Source organism: Rattus rattus, chromosome 5, assembly GCF_011064425.1.
Source record: "Rattus rattus isolate New Zealand chromosome 5, Rrattus_CSIRO_v1, whole genome shotgun sequence".
In the NCBI taxonomy this organism is placed as follows: domain Eukaryota; kingdom Metazoa; phylum Chordata; class Mammalia; order Rodentia; family Muridae; genus Rattus; species Rattus rattus.
The window spans coordinates 42,403,929-42,422,106 of record NC_046158.1 but is presented as its reverse complement, the minus strand read 5'-3'; the positions used below and the strand labels follow the sequence as shown (position 1 = coordinate 42,422,106).

At 41.2% G+C, this 18,178-nt stretch overlaps 1 protein-coding gene across 1 annotated transcript in view; it reads left to right on the top strand.

The window, feature by feature from the left end:
• The window catches only part of Grb14 (growth factor receptor bound protein 14), a 108,610-nt gene extending 91,077 nt beyond the window's left edge, over window positions 1-17,533 (top strand). The window contains exons 7-14 of the mRNA XM_032903402.1: window positions 340-450; window positions 640-735; window positions 7,077-7,157; window positions 13,360-13,476; window positions 13,567-13,639; window positions 13,755-13,842; window positions 15,859-15,952; window positions 17,154-17,533. Of these exons, the coding sequence (XP_032759293.1) occupies window positions 340-450; window positions 640-735; window positions 7,077-7,157; window positions 13,360-13,476; window positions 13,567-13,639; window positions 13,755-13,842; window positions 15,859-15,952; window positions 17,154-17,300 (807 nt within the window). The 3' untranslated portion in view covers window positions 17,301-17,533. The remainder of the gene's footprint in view (window positions 1-339; window positions 451-639; window positions 736-7,076; window positions 7,158-13,359; window positions 13,477-13,566; window positions 13,640-13,754; window positions 13,843-15,858; window positions 15,953-17,153) is intronic.
• Window positions 17,534-18,178: the final 645 nt, after the last annotated feature.

Genomic DNA, 18,178 nt, shown 5'->3' with positions numbered 1-18,178 from the left:
TCGACACTGAGATGACAGAAACGCTTTCAAAAAACCCTTGCAGGCCTCTGCTTTTCTTTTAGTTTGACACAACCATTAATGAGAACTGGAAAGTTAAAGTAGGAATTTGTCTGTTACGAGAAGTAGAATTATAAACTGCCCCTTGTCAATTTAAATGAAATTGCATGCAGCTCTTGGTTATTTAAGAAAATGGTAATCCCCTTTACTCTTGGCGCTTGAGGTCGAGTTATTTTTGGCCGAGGTATAAGTTGTGCAATATGAGAAACGCAAAAGATATTGTGGAACTGTGCCTCCAAGTCAATGTCGTTCACATATTATTATTATTATTATTTTTTAAAGGAACCACGGCACTTGCAGTTTTTCAGTGAATTCAGCACTAGTAATGTTTACATGTCACTGGCAGGCAAAAAAAAGCATGGAGCGCCGACACCCTATGGATTCTGCTTTAAGGTACAGGCTTAATGTTCTGCGGATGGGTAACGGAAGGCCTCAGCCTCTTAGGGAAGCTTGAGTTTCTTTTGATTTCTTTAAAAGAGATAGAGTTCTCTTATGTATAGGAGAATTTTAGTGGCTTTTATTTCAACAGGTGTTGCCTTCAAGATATGCATTAACAATTAATAATGTGCTGTGGCCTTCTAGCCTACCAAAGCAGGAGGGCCCCGGGACCTGAAAATGCTGTGTGCAGAAGAAGACCAGAGCAGGATGTGCTGGGTGACCGCCATTAGATTGCTCAAGGTAATCTCTCAGGGTGGGTAGGTGCATGAAACTGCTCTGACATCCATAAGCGTTTAAAGACACATCTCCTTCCCAATGTGAAGATGCTCCACTCGTCTGTGTGGCTGTAAGAGAGAAAGAAAGATAATCACTGCTGTCTTTAGCCTAAGAGGTGAGCATGCAGAATGGAGCCGTGTACCCTAACCTGGGAGTCTTTTGTGGGGGAAGTAGGTATTCTGTTTCTAGAAATGACTTTTTATTGTTGGTCTCATATATGTAGCTTGTGTAGCTGAGTGACGGGACTCCTGTAATACAACTTAGCTTGTGTTTGTAAAATTGCCCCAAACCCACAGAGAATTGCATTTAAAATTTTTTTCCCCTTGGATATTGCTAATTAGAATTATTTTACTTTCTCCCCCACTCCTTCTCCCCCTCCTGCCCTCTCCCTCCCTCTCTTCCTCCTCTCTCTCTCTCTCTCTCCTCCCCCTTTGAGAATTTTCTACATCTTTTGATCACTTGATTGTTTTCTCCATTCTTCCCCCAACTCTTCCTCCACCCACCCTGCTTCCCTTCCAACCCACAACTGTGTACATCCCCCCTACCCCACCCCATCCCGTAAAGCCCAGTTTCTACTCTGCGAGTGTTCTTAGATGTGTGGCTTTCCGCTGAAGCGTGGTCAACACTCTTTTTTTTTTTTTTTTATTAACTTGAGTATTTCTTATATACATTTCGAAAGTTTATTCCCTTTCCCGGTTTCCGGGCAAACATCCCCTCCCCTGCCCTTCCTTATGGGTGTTCCTCCCCACCCTCCCCCATTGCCGCCTCCCCCCAACAATCTAGTTCACTGGGGGTTCAGTCTTAACAGGACCCAGGGCTTTCCCTTCCACTGGTGCTCTTACTAGGATATTCATTGCTACCTATGAGATCAGAGTCCAGGGTCAGTCCATGTATAGTCTTTAGGTAGGGGCTTAGTCCCTGGAAGCTCTGGTTGCTTGGCATTGTTGTACATATGGGGTGTCGAGCCCCTTCAAGCTCTTCCAGTCCTTTCTCTGATTCCTTCAACGGGGGTCCTATGTGGTCAACACTCTTAAACAGCACTAACCGCCCCCTTCTTCCAGCAACAACTGCTTTATTAGCTGCTTTGCAACTTAATGAGTGCAGCTGAAATTGGGGCACACATTTAGTTTCTAATGTGTTTTTGAAGCATACCTTGTATGCCATGTTGACATTAAAATTTTGTTAGTATAATTTTTTGATGACATTTTTTGAGGAGTGTTGGTATGTTCCAAAGGTAGATTAAAAAATAGAGCGGACACAGACTGGTTTCTTCCAAATTGTGTTGGAAACACATACGTAGGAGCCATTACAGTGACTCAAAAATAAGAGAACTTGTCCCAAACATAATGACCTAAGTTTGACACCAGAGACCCAAAAAGTTGTCTTTTACCTCCAAAGGCATATGCGAACACTTGCATGGACTCATGCAAGTGCAAACACACAATAAATAGGTAAAACATGCAAACAATAATGTTTAAAAGCACATTTATTTTTAAAGTGATTATTCCAGTAAACTTGCTACAACTTTGATTTCCTAATTATGAAAACGATCAACCATTTCCTTTTGAAAATGCTGCTTTTTTAGTAATATTTGTGGAAATTACAAAACAAATTGTTTTCATTGAAAAAGGCACAACCCCCAGACTATGTCTGCCTATGCGGTCAGTTCTCCATGGCTACGGAGGTTCACAAATATGTGGATTACTACCGTTTTTAAATCTTTCTTATGAAATGGAAGTTTCAGCATATTCTGAGACATTCTTCACAATTCATTCTTGAGAACTGTGTATGATTTGCCAATGTTTAAATCACATGTATTATGTTAATTATGTACCACATGTGATCATGTATCATGGCAATTTATATATTAGCAGAGAAAGATTTCGATAAGTGTATATTAAAATCATCTTTTTGCTGCATTCAGAAATAAGCATTAGAGAAAACCCAGACTTGTTTGGAATGTTTAGTGTCCCCATTTTCTTTCTTCTGTGGCAGAAATGCTAGAGGCAGAGGAAGCTTATTGGCTTCCCTCTTGGTTTACATGTAGAGTATGTTCTGGGACCTGTGTTTGTTATGGTTTTCTTACTATCTTTACTGTGTTAACCCTTTCCTGAAAGTGAGATAGGAGTGAAGACAACAGAGTACAGAGAACTGGGTCGTGTCATGCTAGGTGCAGAAGGAAGCTTTATTTTGTAGTTTTCAAGATTTTAATTGAGTTCATCAAGTTATCTTAATATGAACAATTTATGTTTCACGCGTTCAGTATGTTGTGTAACCATAACTTCCCTCTGGGTTTAAAAGAAGATAGTGTTGTCGATAAGGAGTTTCTCGCAGGCCCTGATAGCCACTGATCTGAGCTGTCTTTATGAGCTCACCTATTCCGTGACTGGAATGATATATAAACCCCTCTACATTGGCATTCTGGTGACACAAGAGTCACCAGAATGTGGTGACTGGCTGGCCTACCAAGTCTACAAGCTTGCAGTTCAGTGAGCAAGACAGGTCTAGAAACAAAATGGAAACTAATTGAGGAAGACTCAGGGTGTGAGCTCCTGGCTTCCAAATACGTGCATGCCCACATGTGTGCACTCATCTACATACAAAATCACACAGACACATGAACATACACACTGACCTAAGCTGTACAGGAGAAATTCTTTTTTTTTCCTTTGGAAAATACTCTAGTTATATAGAGGAGTATAGAAAATCTGAGGCTCAGAAAGGAGAATCATTGCTTTCTGAATTGTTCTGTATCCTGGTTAAGTGTCAGCTCTTTCTCTTCCCATCAATTAGAACTCGGCCAGCTTCTCTCTAGCCTAGTTTGGTGCCTATCTGCCCCTCCATGGGACAGGCAAATGTCGAGGTGACCCATGCCCTACCCCTCGGCCAGAGTTAAATGCTTTCTAAAGACCCCCAGCAGCACAGAGGCACTGCCAGGACCGGGGACAATACATCTTTGAAGAAAACCGTCTTATTAGTAGGTAGCTGGCTTTTCAATGCTGATAAATAAAAGGTGGCCAGGCAGCATGTTTCTTGTGAAAGTGCTGGCTTGAGGTTACTATCTGTTCTCTACAGTGAATGCATCTAGGAATTAAGCTCCTCTGCATTTATGAAGTTATTGTTGGCTTATAGTTAAATTTCATTAGGTTCCATTAATGTCACTCAAACTTTAAATTAAAGTAATAATTTTTAGAAGTAGAGAAATAATTGCATAAAGTAGTCGGCGTAGAGGATTTTAAAAGCGAGTGTGGGTTTGGATTCATGTTAAAATCAAAATCTTGAGAGCAGTAATTCTCCTATTCCTCTTTGACATTTTTTTTCCTTTACATTACTAAATATATTCACTTTGTGGGAATTAATTTAAGGACATAGTCTTTAGTAGGAAAATAGCTGTTCTGGAATGTTTAAATAGAATTCATTCTGGGGCTAAGACTCCTTGATTTCAACTTTTCTGTCCAGTTTCCATGTCGGACATGACACCCCATCCCAGTCTTCTATTCGTTCGGGAAACAGTTTAGTGTATGCGACCCTGAAGGCCTGGGCAAGGTGGTGGTTTCTAAGTATTGTGCAGGCAGGCAGACAAGTGTGTCCTAAGCCCATGCTTGCCCTTAGGAGACAGCACGAGGCACAGGGCGTGGCCTAGGCAGGCAGAGTAAGTGAAAGAAGATCCAGAGTGGAAAACCCACCCAGGGATCTAAAGCCAGCTTTTATAAGTGTCTGAACTGGGTAGGGAGGCCCAAGCTATACTGAGGGCAGGCCATTGCTTCCCAAGCAAAAGCGGCAGGTATCACGTCTGATGGTTGGACATCAACTGCTCTAGGAGGTGGATATGGCATTAGTCATTCTTCTCTTCAGAGCGGAACAGATGAGAAATGGCGCTCTTCAACTTAGAGTTGATGGTGTATTCTGCTTCCCCAAAGCTGTCCATAGATTCCATACCTGCCTATGCCTTGTCCAGACATGCACTGTTTCTCAGCACTGCTGCCTTGGATGTTGCAAGAGCCATTAGGACTTGATTGCTGTGACATAAGCTGGCATTAGGAAAGAGGCAGAGGCCTATGTTAGAACCCAGTTGCTGGGACCTAACCTAAGTTCATTGAAGCGCCATGCGATGACAATGTTTGAAGACTGTGATGAAATAATGAAATCAGTAAAGCTGTCTACCCCCTTGCTTTCTTTCCTTTAGCAAAGTGGCAAATTCAAGGGGAAAGCAGCTTCTCACTTGCTTCTCACACTGATAATCCTGGCCCACCTCCTCATGGTAGCCTTCCAGTCCATGCTCCATAATACTGTCTCCTGAGTGTAAAGGCATTACACTACCATCTTTTATTTTATGGGAAATTGAACCTCTCTGTCTGAAATCCAAATGACTCCCCACTACTTTGATGTATGAAGTAAAAAAATAAATGCCACAAGAAAACAAAAAGTGTCTGGAGAGATACTTCAATGGAGGAAGCGATTTTACAAGTGGGAGGGCCACAGTCATTAGACACATGGAGTCCCCGAAACCCATGTGAAAAATGTTGGCTCGAGGACATGTATTTGCAATAGCAGTGCTGGGAAGGCAGGAGCAGGTGCGAGGTTTGATGGTCAGTCAGTCTTGCCTACTTCACAAGCTCTCAGAATGTAACCATTTTCTAAAAGAGAGAGAGAGAGAGAGAGAGGACAGTAACTGAGGAATGCCGTCCAACATCTAAGGTTGCTCTCTGAACTACACACACACACACACACACACACACACACACACACACACACACACACACACACACACACACACACACACTGGGGAGCAGGGCAGACATAGGCCCGCATGTACATACATATAAATATTTATGGAAGGATAATGTACTTCTAAGGGTTTTTCCACATAAGACCAAATTTATAATTTAATTAATCAACAAAGCAATTCATCCATCAGACATCCGAGGGACTGAATTTCTCAGTGATATCTAGGATGTGTAAGATTTGAAAAATTATCATTGGCCCCAAAAGGACAACATCTTTTCCAAGTCGTCTTCCTCACCAGGCGGCGTATCAGTCAAAAATGCTTACACTACAGTTTGGCACCAGGAAGAAAGGTGAATTTTAGAGATTTGTTCTGGTGAGGTATACTAAAAGCTTCCGGTGTAAGTGAAAACACTGCCTTTTAAAGTATATCCCTTTATGGTTCCGAAATGACTACTTCAAAAATTTGGTTGCTAACTTGTTTCGAGGAAACATTTTCCCTGTATCCCCACCTAGAGCCCTCCCTGTTACTTAGCCTCTCCGGGTCTGTGGCTTGTAGCATGATTATTCTTTACCTTACAGATAATGTCTACTTACAAGGGAGTGTATACCATGTTTGTCTTTCTGGGTCTAGGTCACCTCACTCGGGTAATTTCTTTTCTAGTTCCATCCATTTGCCTGCAAACTTCATGATGTCGTTTTTCTGTTTACCTGCTGGGTAATACGCCTTTGTATAAATGTGCCACACTTCCTTTTCCGTTCTTTGGTTAGGGGATACATATGTCGTTTCCAGTTTCTTGCTATTCTGAGTAAAGCTGCTATGAACATCTTTGACCGAGTGTCCTAGTGGTAGAATAGAGTGTTGGATAAAGTGGTATAGGTGGGATTCCAGGTAGATAGATTCCCAATTTTCTGAAGAACCGACATTTTGATTTCCATAGTGGCTATACAAGTTTGTACTTCCACCAGCAATGGAGAAGTGAAATGTGAGGAAGCAGGCTGGAGGATTTGTGGGAGCCAGGGGCGTCATGGTTATTGGGAGAGCATGACCCAGGGAATCAACTAAGCAGGGCTCGTGGGGGCTCACAGAGACTGAAGCAGCAACTGTGGAGCCTGCAGGGGTCTGCACTAGGTCCTCTGCGTATGTGTTATGTTTGTTGGCTTGGTGTTTTGGGGAGACTTATGGCAGCAGGAGTGGGGGGCTCTCTAACCCTTTTCACTTCTCTCAGGATCATTTCCTCCTACTGGGCTTCCTTACCGAGCCTTAATGTGAAGGGTTGTGGCTGGTCTTATTGTATCCTGTGCTGTGTTCAGTAGATGTTCCTGGGCGGCCTGCTCTTTTCTGGGAGTATAGGGAGGGTATAGATCTGGGGAAGAGGGGAAATGGTGGGGGACTTGGAGGAGTGGGGGAAGGTAAAGTTGGGATATATGTGGTTGGGATATATGTATGAGGAAAAAAGGAATAAAAATCAAAAAAGTTTCAGTCCTTTTTTGGGTTGATAATATATAACCAGTGACGGTGCTGACATTCAGTGAGTTGATATCTTGAGAACCTTTGTTTTTTCCTGTCTGTTCTGTAGTATGGCATGCAGCTGTACCAGAATTATATGCATCCATCCCAAGCTAGAAGCGCCTGCAGTTCTCAGAGCGTATCACCCATGGTAAGCATCAAGGCTTTGAATCTGGACTTTATAATTACAGTATTTACCACTATATAACACTAAACATATACACTTTGCCTTGGGATCAAATATAGTAATTCTTCTGTAACATTCTCAATGTTATAAGGATGTTTTGGTTTTGTGTTTTGTATATGCTCAGACCCTATAATTAAAAATGAAAACAGAAAAATATAAAACATTCAATGATAACCAATGATTTTATGTGTTAAACTAAAATGGATTGAAAGGCTTCTCTAAGCCATTCTGTGCTATCATGACATTTGATGAGGTCATAATAAGATAGTTTGTAGACTATTTTTCTTTGCATTGTGAATTATGTCTTAACAACCATTGGTTTGGATTGTAGAGTTATAGACTCTTTCAATATTAACTTAGTATTTTTATCGACACAGAGCATAGGATTATTTAGAGTTTTGAAGGTATATTATAAATACCTAGGCTTTTCTGTATTTTGATTTTTTAATAATGATACTTTTTAAAGTTCTAGGTCCTTAAAAATAACTGCTTTTCAGAAAACCACAAAACTGGAAGCCAAAATCTAGGCCATGTATGACATCAGTTCAGAACTGCTTCTCCAGCTCTAGCTTGGATATTCATTTGCAGATACACACAGACAGCCACAGACACACTCAAACACACCCAGACACACCCAGATACATACAGATGCACACACACACACACACACACACAGAGAGAGAGAGAGAGAGAGAGAGAGAGAGAGAGAAAGAGAGAGAGAAGAGAGAGAGACAGACACACAGAGACATACCCAGATATATACAGATGCACACAGATACACACAGACACACCCAGATACATGCACACAGATATACTCAGACACACACAGACACACACTGACACAGACACATACAGACACATACACAAACACACACAGACACACAGACACATACAGACACACACAGACATACACAGATACATACACACAGACACACACAGACATACACTGACACACACAGACACATACAGATATACACAGACACACATAGACACACAGACACATACAGACACATATACAGAGATGCACTCAGATACACACAGACACACACACACACACACAGACACACACACACACACATTGTGCTCTCTCTAGAACTTAATTTTATTTTCCCATACATTCACACAAAAATATTTCCCACATAAGGTGTACTTTCTGCTCCTTTTGCTCTACTCCCTGTTGTTGAGTGCATTCAAAATTCAGACATATGTGCCTGTGGTACAAATTACTTAGTGTGAAATATGTGTTTCCACTGAGGTTAAAATACATTCTTCATGGCTGTGACCAAGGAAGGTACATGTGTCCCACACGCCAGGTAGCAGATGAAGTGGCCTGCTCTAGGAATGAAGCATGAAATGATGCTGGCAGGACGATAGAGGAAAAGCTCTCCAATTTCGTAGTTACGTTCCTTTAAGTCATAGAAAGATAACTTTCCATCTTTGTATCATATTCTTATAAGCCTTAAAATAAGAAACTAAAGAATGTAATGAATTTTATAATAGCAATGTCTTTAAGGTGGATGTTTTTAGAGTTTGTCAGCTTACTTTATCTTCCAATACACACACACACACACACACACACACACACTTGCACACACACAAAGCATATTAAATTTTATTATCTTAATCCTTCTCTAAATCCCTGCAAATTTCTTTCAGAGTCTGAAGTTATTAGGATGAATGTGTTAACAGCAACTAAGCATTTGGAGGCAATTATTGTCTAACGTCCTTTTAATCATAGGAAAATGTTATAATCAAACTCCTTTCCATTTTCATCGCTGTCATTAACATTCAAGTATGGGGGGTCACAGTTACCTTTGCCTATTGAAATTGTGGAAGATGGGAAATTCTGGCAGTCAAGGTGTGTGTGAGATTTTAGTTACAGTGTTAATTGACCACTATGTATAGGAAGACAAACTCCACAGTTAGTTATGGAGACTAAAGAGGGAGAGAGGTTTGGGTATCTGTGTGGGAAAGACCTGTCCATGGGGCAGTTCGTCCCTGTACCTCCTACTTTGTGGTCAATAAAAGAACCCTAGACAAGACACAGCAAGACAGTTACCCCTGTTACCATAAGCTGTCTGCATGACTTTGGCTAGCCACTGTTTTCCTACTGTGCAAGATAAAGGGATTACTGTACAGTCTTTGAGGATGATCATATCTGGACTGTTCTGGGGCTCTGTAGGAATGAGCTGAAATGACAATACAGGAGAAATCCTGTGGTCTCTTTGTAACGAACGGGCTACACATTTATCCAGCTCCTTCCAATGGGATGCTGGACTTTGGCTGCTATGTGCCTTGGAGTTCAACTCCCAGAGCAACAGGCGTGTTATGTAAACTGCACTGGGAGTGGCTGGAGCTGATTTTAAAGTGTGAGTTGTAAAACCCAAGCTAGTCCAAGAGCCCTTCTTGGGAGAGAAGGCAAGGCTATTACAATCACGGACTACGTTTCTTGGGGAAAGGTTTATTCATTCTTAGAAGAATGGGTGAGAATTTGGGGCAAATATTTGAGAAGTCCAACCAGTTCTGACTGTTATCAGTATTGCTTTCCTATGTGAAGGAAATCGAGCTGAAATTGACCTTTCCAGTCTGTCAAACTCTGCTTTGCTCCTATTTCTTTGTCCACTAAAGGTAAACTATTAATTTTTCATCCACCACCTGCCATTCAGTAGAAAACATTTGCTGTATTACTGTTTTCCTATGGTGTAGTTTCCATAGCAAATAAAAAAAATGTTCTCTGTTTGTCTTGTAATCTCCTTGCATTGGCCAGATAATTATGAGCCTGGGAACTTGTTTCACATCCTTGTCTGGCATACTGAGGGGAAGAAAGAAAAAAGATTGTGTTCGCGTCTCTTTCCTAACATCGTTTTTTATGTTATCAGGAGCTTGAGAGTGCAGAACCCATCTTGGCATGTGGAGGGAGAGATATTATAAGGATCAAGCTATCATTAGGATCAGGACCAGTTACTCTGGGGTTGGGGCAGGTAGATGATTTTCATTAAGGTCGGCAAAGCAAAGGCATATTCGACTGGTCCCCAGCCCGGCACAGAAGATCACGGGGTGAGGAGGGCAAACTAAAGTGTGACAGCAAATAGAGATTACAGAGACAGCATCTGCCAGGAAAGAGCAGCTGTCAGTAATAAGAACTCCTGCAACAAACAGGAGATTGCATGCGGGTCTAAGGAATAGAGGTGAGCTACAACAAGACCGCCACCCCTATCTCGTGCTTTGCAGAGAAAATAGCAGATGCTAATAAACAGGGGTATGTGATACAGTGATAAAGGGACCCTAAATTTTTTTCTCTCGTGGATAACATTTTGTTTGAAGTTCACACTCCTCGGAGAGGCATGGCATGGTACTTTCTGGTGGGCCCCACATACATCTTGGCTTGGCTGTACCACCATCACCCCCTTTGGCTTTCATTGCTCTAGTAATTAGTGGAGCTTAACTTGAATGTTTCCGTTGTGTGCTGTTTCCTTTGGGAGCATTTTATTTCATTTCCCTGACGTAGGAAGACAGCAAGGCTCTTGACTGGAGAGTTTGACAACTAGTTCTTTTTTCGAGATTCTTGACTAGGAGAGGGTGACATAATTTTTTTTTAAAGAGGTTTATTATGAAATAAAAATCCCCCACTCCTTTAAATGAAACTGAGATCCAGGCATTAGTTGATTTGTTTTCAGAGGATATGTTAAAAAAAAATACATAGCAAAGAAGAGATGAGTTTTTCCCTTTACACCTCCCACCCCCACCCTCCTTGTTCTGTGGTACAAGCTGGGCTTCAGGCTTATAGCTGTGCTTCCCGCTTCCCCCCACCTCCCTACAGAGAAAACTGGTGACGCCGTGGACACAGACACTTTAGTGTTAGCAACGGATCTGAACTACAATTCTACTGAATTTTACTTCCTGAATAAAACCAGAATCGATGCACTAAATCTGAGAAATAAGATGTTCAAGTGTTTTTTTTTCACTGTAAAACACAAACATTTTTATTCAGCAACGATGACACAATTTAGAATTATAACACACAGTGAAAAGAGCGAGTTTCTCAGTACTTTCAAATTCTTGGCATGGTACTCTCTGGGTTTCAAGGCTAATAAATCACTATTTTCTGGAACTTCAAAATTGAATTTATTTTAAGGATATTTCTAATAATCTGCACACTTGAATCTCCATATTTGAATAGCTAAAATTCATGTTTAAAGAAAGATTATGTATATTTAAAATGAATAATAAAAATAAGACATGAATACAAATTCTAGATAGATATATGCTAACCTAGTTATACCTTCCATTGCTATGAGTTTTATTTTTTTTAACTTTTTATTGACTGTGAGTAGGACATCATACACCCTAATTCCACTATCTCCCCATCTCTGCCTTTGCCACTTCCCCACTAAAAGAAATGAAAAAAGAAAGTGAAAGTAAAAAAACCAAAACAGAACAAAGCAGAGAAAACATCTTATCGTGGAAGCTGTAGTATGACCCAGCATGCTCCACGGTCTATCCTTTTGCGGGCCATACCCCTCGAATGGGTAGCACTGTAGAGCTGGCTCTGGAGGGGTGGATATGGGAGAGCTGGCCCTGAGTGCATGAGATCAGGAGGGCTGGCCTTGCTTCTTTCCTGCTGCAGCATTCGATGGACTAGCCAGGGCAGTGCTGGAGAGCTGGCCCTCATGGTGTGGTGCAGGAGAGCTGGTGGGCTGATCCACTCAACTACCACCCAGGCCCAGATCCAGGGCTTTTAGTTGACCTATCCCCAAATTTACCTCATCTTTGAACTGCTGAAGCATGTGAAAGGGCCAATCTTTTCCAGATCCAAAATTGTAAGACCCACAGGGCACAGAGCAACAACAGGATAAGTGAAGAGAGTCCTGGTGAGGACCCAATTTTAATAGTGTAGAAGCCAAAGGCCTTGAATCAGACCAATGACTCATTGTAATGAACAAGTTGGCACGCAAACATGGGTGGACTAAAGGGTACACTTTGGGTTAGCTATGAGGTTTAAAACAAGCTATTCTAGGCCAGAGAGTTGGTTCAGCTGTTAGGCACTCTGGCCGCTTTTCCATAGGATCTGGGTTTGAGTCTTAGCACCCACATGACTCACAAATCCTCTGTAACTCTGGTTCTGGGGAATCCGATCTCCTCTTTTGACCTTCCCAGACACTACACATGGATTGCACAGACATACATGCAGACAAAACACAAAAAGGGTATTTCATAAGTAGTTGTGCTTGACATTTAATTGGCAACTTTTAGAGCTTAGAGAGACGAACTAACGGATCAATAGACATTTTGCTGTCTTCCTAGGAAATACAGAGAGCTAGCTCTTTTCTATCGTTTTCCTAAGTCCATGCATTCAACATCCCCTTCAGTTGTCTTGGCAGATAATTACTGGAGTAGTCAATGTGAGATCGCCATTTTACCTCTTCTGTATGTTTTAACTTTTAAATCTCTGATTGGCTGCATCTAGACTCCTGTAAGAGGCACAGCTTGGAGACAGTATTAGGGGGAACCAGACTTGTTAAACACACAGGCCTATTTTCTCCAAAGGACAATGACAGATGCCTGGTCAGTCAGAAGGCTGGACGGGATGTTGTCTAGCAACCTGTCATCTTCTTGACGTTCTAAGGAGCCAGCTTTCCTGAACCTCCCGATATCCCTAGCTTAGTTTCTAGGTGACTAGAACCTGGGAAAGAGTACCATGTATTTTGCATCGTCCATCAATAGAATCTATCCTTACACTTCCTCTTTCGGCCGTTACCCTGAGCACTGTTGGTCAGTCAACAGAACGGATTCTTGTTATACAGGTCTCAGGTGCTTTGCTACTTTGCATGGGAGTTTCCAAGTAGCTATGCCTAGAGTTTTGTTGGGATGAGTGTCATGTGGAAACCCCTTTCCAAAGTTTTACTGTGCTTAAAAGTGTAAGAGAACTAAAACCACTAGGTCAGCTTCTGGAAGTTTGCTCCAGTGCCTGCGAAAGTGATGGTAACTAGAGTTCCATTCTTCACCGAGTGTGGATCACTTTCCTGCCAACCATGACACTTACAGGGTCCCTGACAGCATCCCAGTCCAGAGTAGACACCATATGGCCAGAAAAACATTGAAGTTGAATGATGAAATATATATGGACCGTTCAAATGTTCATATTAGATTGTTTGCATTTTTTCAGAGAAGCGTATCAGAGAATTCCCTGGTAGCAATGGACTTCTCAGGTCAGAAGACCAGAGTCATAGACAACCCCACTGAAGCCCTTTCGGTTGCCGTTGAGGAAGGACTCGCTTGGAGGGTATCAGTAGCTTCATTTTCTTCAAATGTTCATGGTTTGAGTGTTTTGTCCAAGAAGTTGAGTTTTACTTTTGTTCCTTTTCTTGCTCAGAAAAAAGGATGTTTACGCCTGGGGAACCATGGGAGTCCCACTGCGCCCTCTCAGAGCTCTGCTGTGAACATGGGTATGTCTGCTTTCAGTCAGAGCGATGTTCCTTTAGATACGGTCACATGGCATAGGACGAGGATTGCATGCAATGAAGTCATGATCGTGTCAGACAGATCTTTTTCTTCCTCTAGCTCTCCACCGGTCCCAGCCATGGTTTCACCACAGAATTTCTAGAGATGAAGCTCAGCAGTTGATTACCCGTCAGGGGCCTGTGGATGGGTAAGTCTGATACTTGCAGTTTTTTTCTACCTATGAAATGTTAACTACTTAGCACATGCTGTGAAATTATAACCGCACCTTATCACGAAGCAGAAGCACTTTTGTTCCATAAGCATGGTTGTCACTGTATTCTAGCAGTGTTTAATATTTGTGCATGGATGACCAAGTAGCAGGATACTTTATCCTCCACCAGTTAGCATTAAGATTCACTTTATTCATGTGAATTCTATCATCTCAGACACGAGCGTATGAGTGGGGACAGTCAAGTCTGTTTGAGATGTCAACATTTTGCTTTGCACATATAATAGATATATGATCCCAAATAGATTTCATAGCATGGTGTTGCCCTAAGTTGGGTTTCTTGGGTATGATGCAAAATATATTAATTGAAATGTGTTTTCTTATGTATTTTGAATTCTTGCCTCATTTATTTTTCTTTTAATGTATTTATTGCCATTTCTGTAAAAGTATGTAGCTATAAAAATTACTATTTGGTGATATCTCTTATTATTTTAATGGGCATTGTAGAGTGCAAAAGAGGAGGATAGAATAAGATATAGAGCATTTGTAATAGAAGGTTTTTCTGTTTTGCTTAGTATATTTCATCCATGTTCTACAATTCTAGCCAGATTTCTTTCCCAACAGCAGAGCAAATGAGGGGGTTGCATTGGTGTTTGAAGAGGAGGGAAAACAGGATCCATTTAAACAATGGTGATGGGGTCTGGTATCTGCAAAAGTGGGCTTAAGGCGTTGACATCATTGGGCCGTTTGGTGCTGACGTTTAGATAAAGATACGTCTTCGCACATTTCACTCGCCCCTGAGGAGAGGTGTGGCTCTGTCTCTCTTCCTGAAGCATACATACCCTTTGTGATTATAAATCTAAATGAACGGTAGTCTACAGAGAAAAAAATAAGTATTTACATAATAAAAGATTACAATTTCCTTAATTTCAGAGTTTAGTATTTGTAAATTAAAGGGCACAATTGAATAAAGAATAACACATGAGTGTGTTTCTTTAAAACATTTTTTTCTCTCTTTTATTTCTTTGGGAAAATGTGATGGTGCCAAGTAGCCCACTAGGTGGTGGTGCTGATCTTCTTGGGAAGGGAAGAGAATTACAGCCTTCTTTACCACTGAAATGCCCTTTTGTCCAGTCCCCCAGTGATGTAATCTCTGAGCCTCACACAGTATGCTTGAAATGGATGCTTTCCTCAGATATTGGCTGCCTCCCTGCCCAGGCACAGTAAGCTTAGTATTGGAGTCAGCAAAGGGACATTTACACAGTGTGCTTGCCAATAATTAATACAAAACGGGTTTTGCACAGCACTGCCAGTAAATCCGAATCCCTGCCTGGTAGTCTTTTCCCCCTAGGCCAGTAGGCCACATCTCGCTTGTCCAGCCTGACATTATAAAGGTTTTCTGCTGGTCTCTTCAAGGTTAAAGTGCACGTTGTTTGGGTCTTTCTTTTACTTAAAACATTGTTACCTAAATACTTCCCAAACAATTTCAAGATTAATTTGTTAGAATATATTCATTTCTTACTCACGATTCTGCAGTGGTAAAAACAAGAGGAACCACCATGGGAGAAGGGAAAAAAATCTATTTAATTCCAAATAATTTCCTCCTTTCAGAGGCCAGTCATGCCCTGTCAGTTAAAATAGCAATGCCTATTCTTTGTGATGAGTGGCTATGAGCGAGCTTCTAGTTTCTCAGTGAGAAAAGGACAGCATAGTAATTATTGATGCCACTTTCACATTATATTGGCAGTTGTGATCACACAATCCGACAAAAGGTTTGTGTATTCACCCCACTATATTCCATTAGTATAATGGATAGTTTTACAGTTTATTACCTGTTGTTTTCCAAGTTGGAGAGTCTTACCCTTTGAGCACCCGGTGAAGGAGGCCCTGCCTATACCATTTAGATGTATGCTTTCCTGAATTTCTACATAAAAATATTTCTATGAAATCTGAGTGTGCAGAGAAACACAATGAATCTCCTCTTTTTCTCTTTAGAGTTTTCTTGGTACGGGATAGTCAGAGTAACCCCAGAACTTTTGTACTGTCAATGAGTCACAGACAAAAGATAAAACACTTTCAGATTATACCCGTAAGTAATTGTGACTTCCGGCTCGTGTATTGGGGATGTTCTTCATTCATACGCTTTGGGAAACTTGGGTTTTTCTTTTGTTCCTTTTATTAAATATTATTTGGGAGCTTGTGCTTTGACTAAAGTTAAGTTTGGCAGAAATGGTTTTATGAGCCTGAATTAATATAAGAAATACAGGAATTGTAGAAATTAAATTTCCCCCTTTTCCATGAAATGAGATTATGTTATATTGTATAGACCTCATGCCACCTATTGTTAAAAGGCCACTAAGAAGTCCTTCCATGAATGTCACTTACAGATTTTTAAAAAGCAGTGCTTGAAAGCCCCTTGCGCCTCCTCCCTCCTCTCAAAAATATATGCCTTTGTCGATGCTTCCTGTTAACTTCATTTAAGCCATGAGGAAATCACAGGTGCTGTATAGCTAGTGGGCATTTAAATTATTCTAAGAACACTAGGAAACATCTTTGGCACAGCGCTCTTTGGTATTTCTGTTGCATTGCTGCTGCATCTCTCTCTCTCTCTGTACGAGTGTGTGTGTGTGTGTGTGTGTGTGTGTGTGAGAGAGAGAGAGAGGGGGGGGGACAATAGTAGCTCATAGGGTAGTGGGGTAGCAGAGAATTGCTTTGTGAAGCTGCTAGAATGCTGGTGATTCCTGTTGAGATGCCTCTTTCTGGAATTTCCCAATAGGTGTCTAAAATGTCCTCCCTGACAATTTGAGTTTTTGTTTGTTTTTTTTTAATTATGTGATCAGCAGCCCCAGCAAATATGAAGCGATTCATACCCAAAAGCGTGACAGAAAAATAGATAGATAAAATTTAAAAATAATTTAAAAGGAGAAAGCACCTCTCAGTGAAACCAGTTCTGTTTTCTGCTTAGTAAAGGGTACAGAATCCTCCCGGAGAATAGGCCATAGTTGTGACATCCTAACTGTACAGCACAGTGGCAGAGCTGAGGAAGAAACAGAGTACTTACTCAAAGAGCGGACACTGCTTTGGAATGCAAGTGATGTTGCCAGGAAAAGCAGGCATGGCACTGTTTTCATTATCCTTAGTTTTATATACTTGTTGATTTCTGCTTGTGAACACATAGTATGCAGAGGACTTCTGGGTAGCTGATCCCCGTCTTTTTTTTTATTTTAAAGTTTTTGCTTATTCGTTCATTGGCTTTTCCTTCTATTAGTTTGTTGCTTCTTCTCTTGAAGGTGGAAGATGACGGTGAGCTGTTCCACACCCTGGATGACGGCCATACGAAGTTCACAGATCTCATCCAGCTGGTGGAGTTCTACCAGCTCAACAAGGGGGTCCTTCCTTGCAAGCTGAAGCATTACTGTGCGAGGATGGCCGTTTAGCCAAACTGTCTGTGACTCGTTAAACTATGGAAGAAGGGGGATGCAAAGAAGAGTGATTAGAGAGAGAGAGAGAGAGGAGATCACAAGGCTGGAAACAAATCATGGTGAAAAGAAGATTCACCTGTGGGTTACAAAAAAAATAGGTCACGTATTGCAAATTAGTGAAGACTTGGATTCGTATTACACTCGTTACTTTAAATTTATTAGTTAAAATTAAACCTTATTAAAAAATAGATTTGTGTTCTTGTGTGATTTTTTACGCCACGATGGGGTTTTGTTAATTGTGAAACTTTAAGCACTGCTTGTTTTGGCTACTTTAGTCTCACCATGAAGTATGAAAGGACACTGGGGGGTGGATCTGCAGGGCTGGGGACACATACTTATAGCTTCAGTGCTGATGAGATCAAGTCCAGACTGCCATGTTGAGAGACCCTGACTCAAAGAAAAAGTGGTTCTGTCTGCTTGAAATCCTGGGTTTGATCCTCAGAACAGCGGAAAGCAAAAGACAAAAAACCAACTCAGAAAGATCCTTTACGAACTGGATTTCAGCTATGCTACTTAAAAAGTTAATAATTATAACGTATAACCTGAGGTTCTGTGGCTGCAGATGAAATCAAGAATTTCAAATCTGTAAAGACCCAAACAGCTTACTCTGCTTCCTTCTCTTTACGTTTTCCTTTTAGCTTCTCAACTGTGGTAGCCAATCAGTTTGCAGACTTAAGGCACTGAGACACTAGCCTTCCTCATCATCTTGAGAACTTTCTGGAAAGAAACCTCCTTTTCCTCCTCTGTTTCCTCCTCCTCTTCTTCCTTGCCCTTCCTCCTTCAGTTTCTCTTCCTCACCCTCTTCTCCTTTGTTTCTGTTTCTATAACTTTCA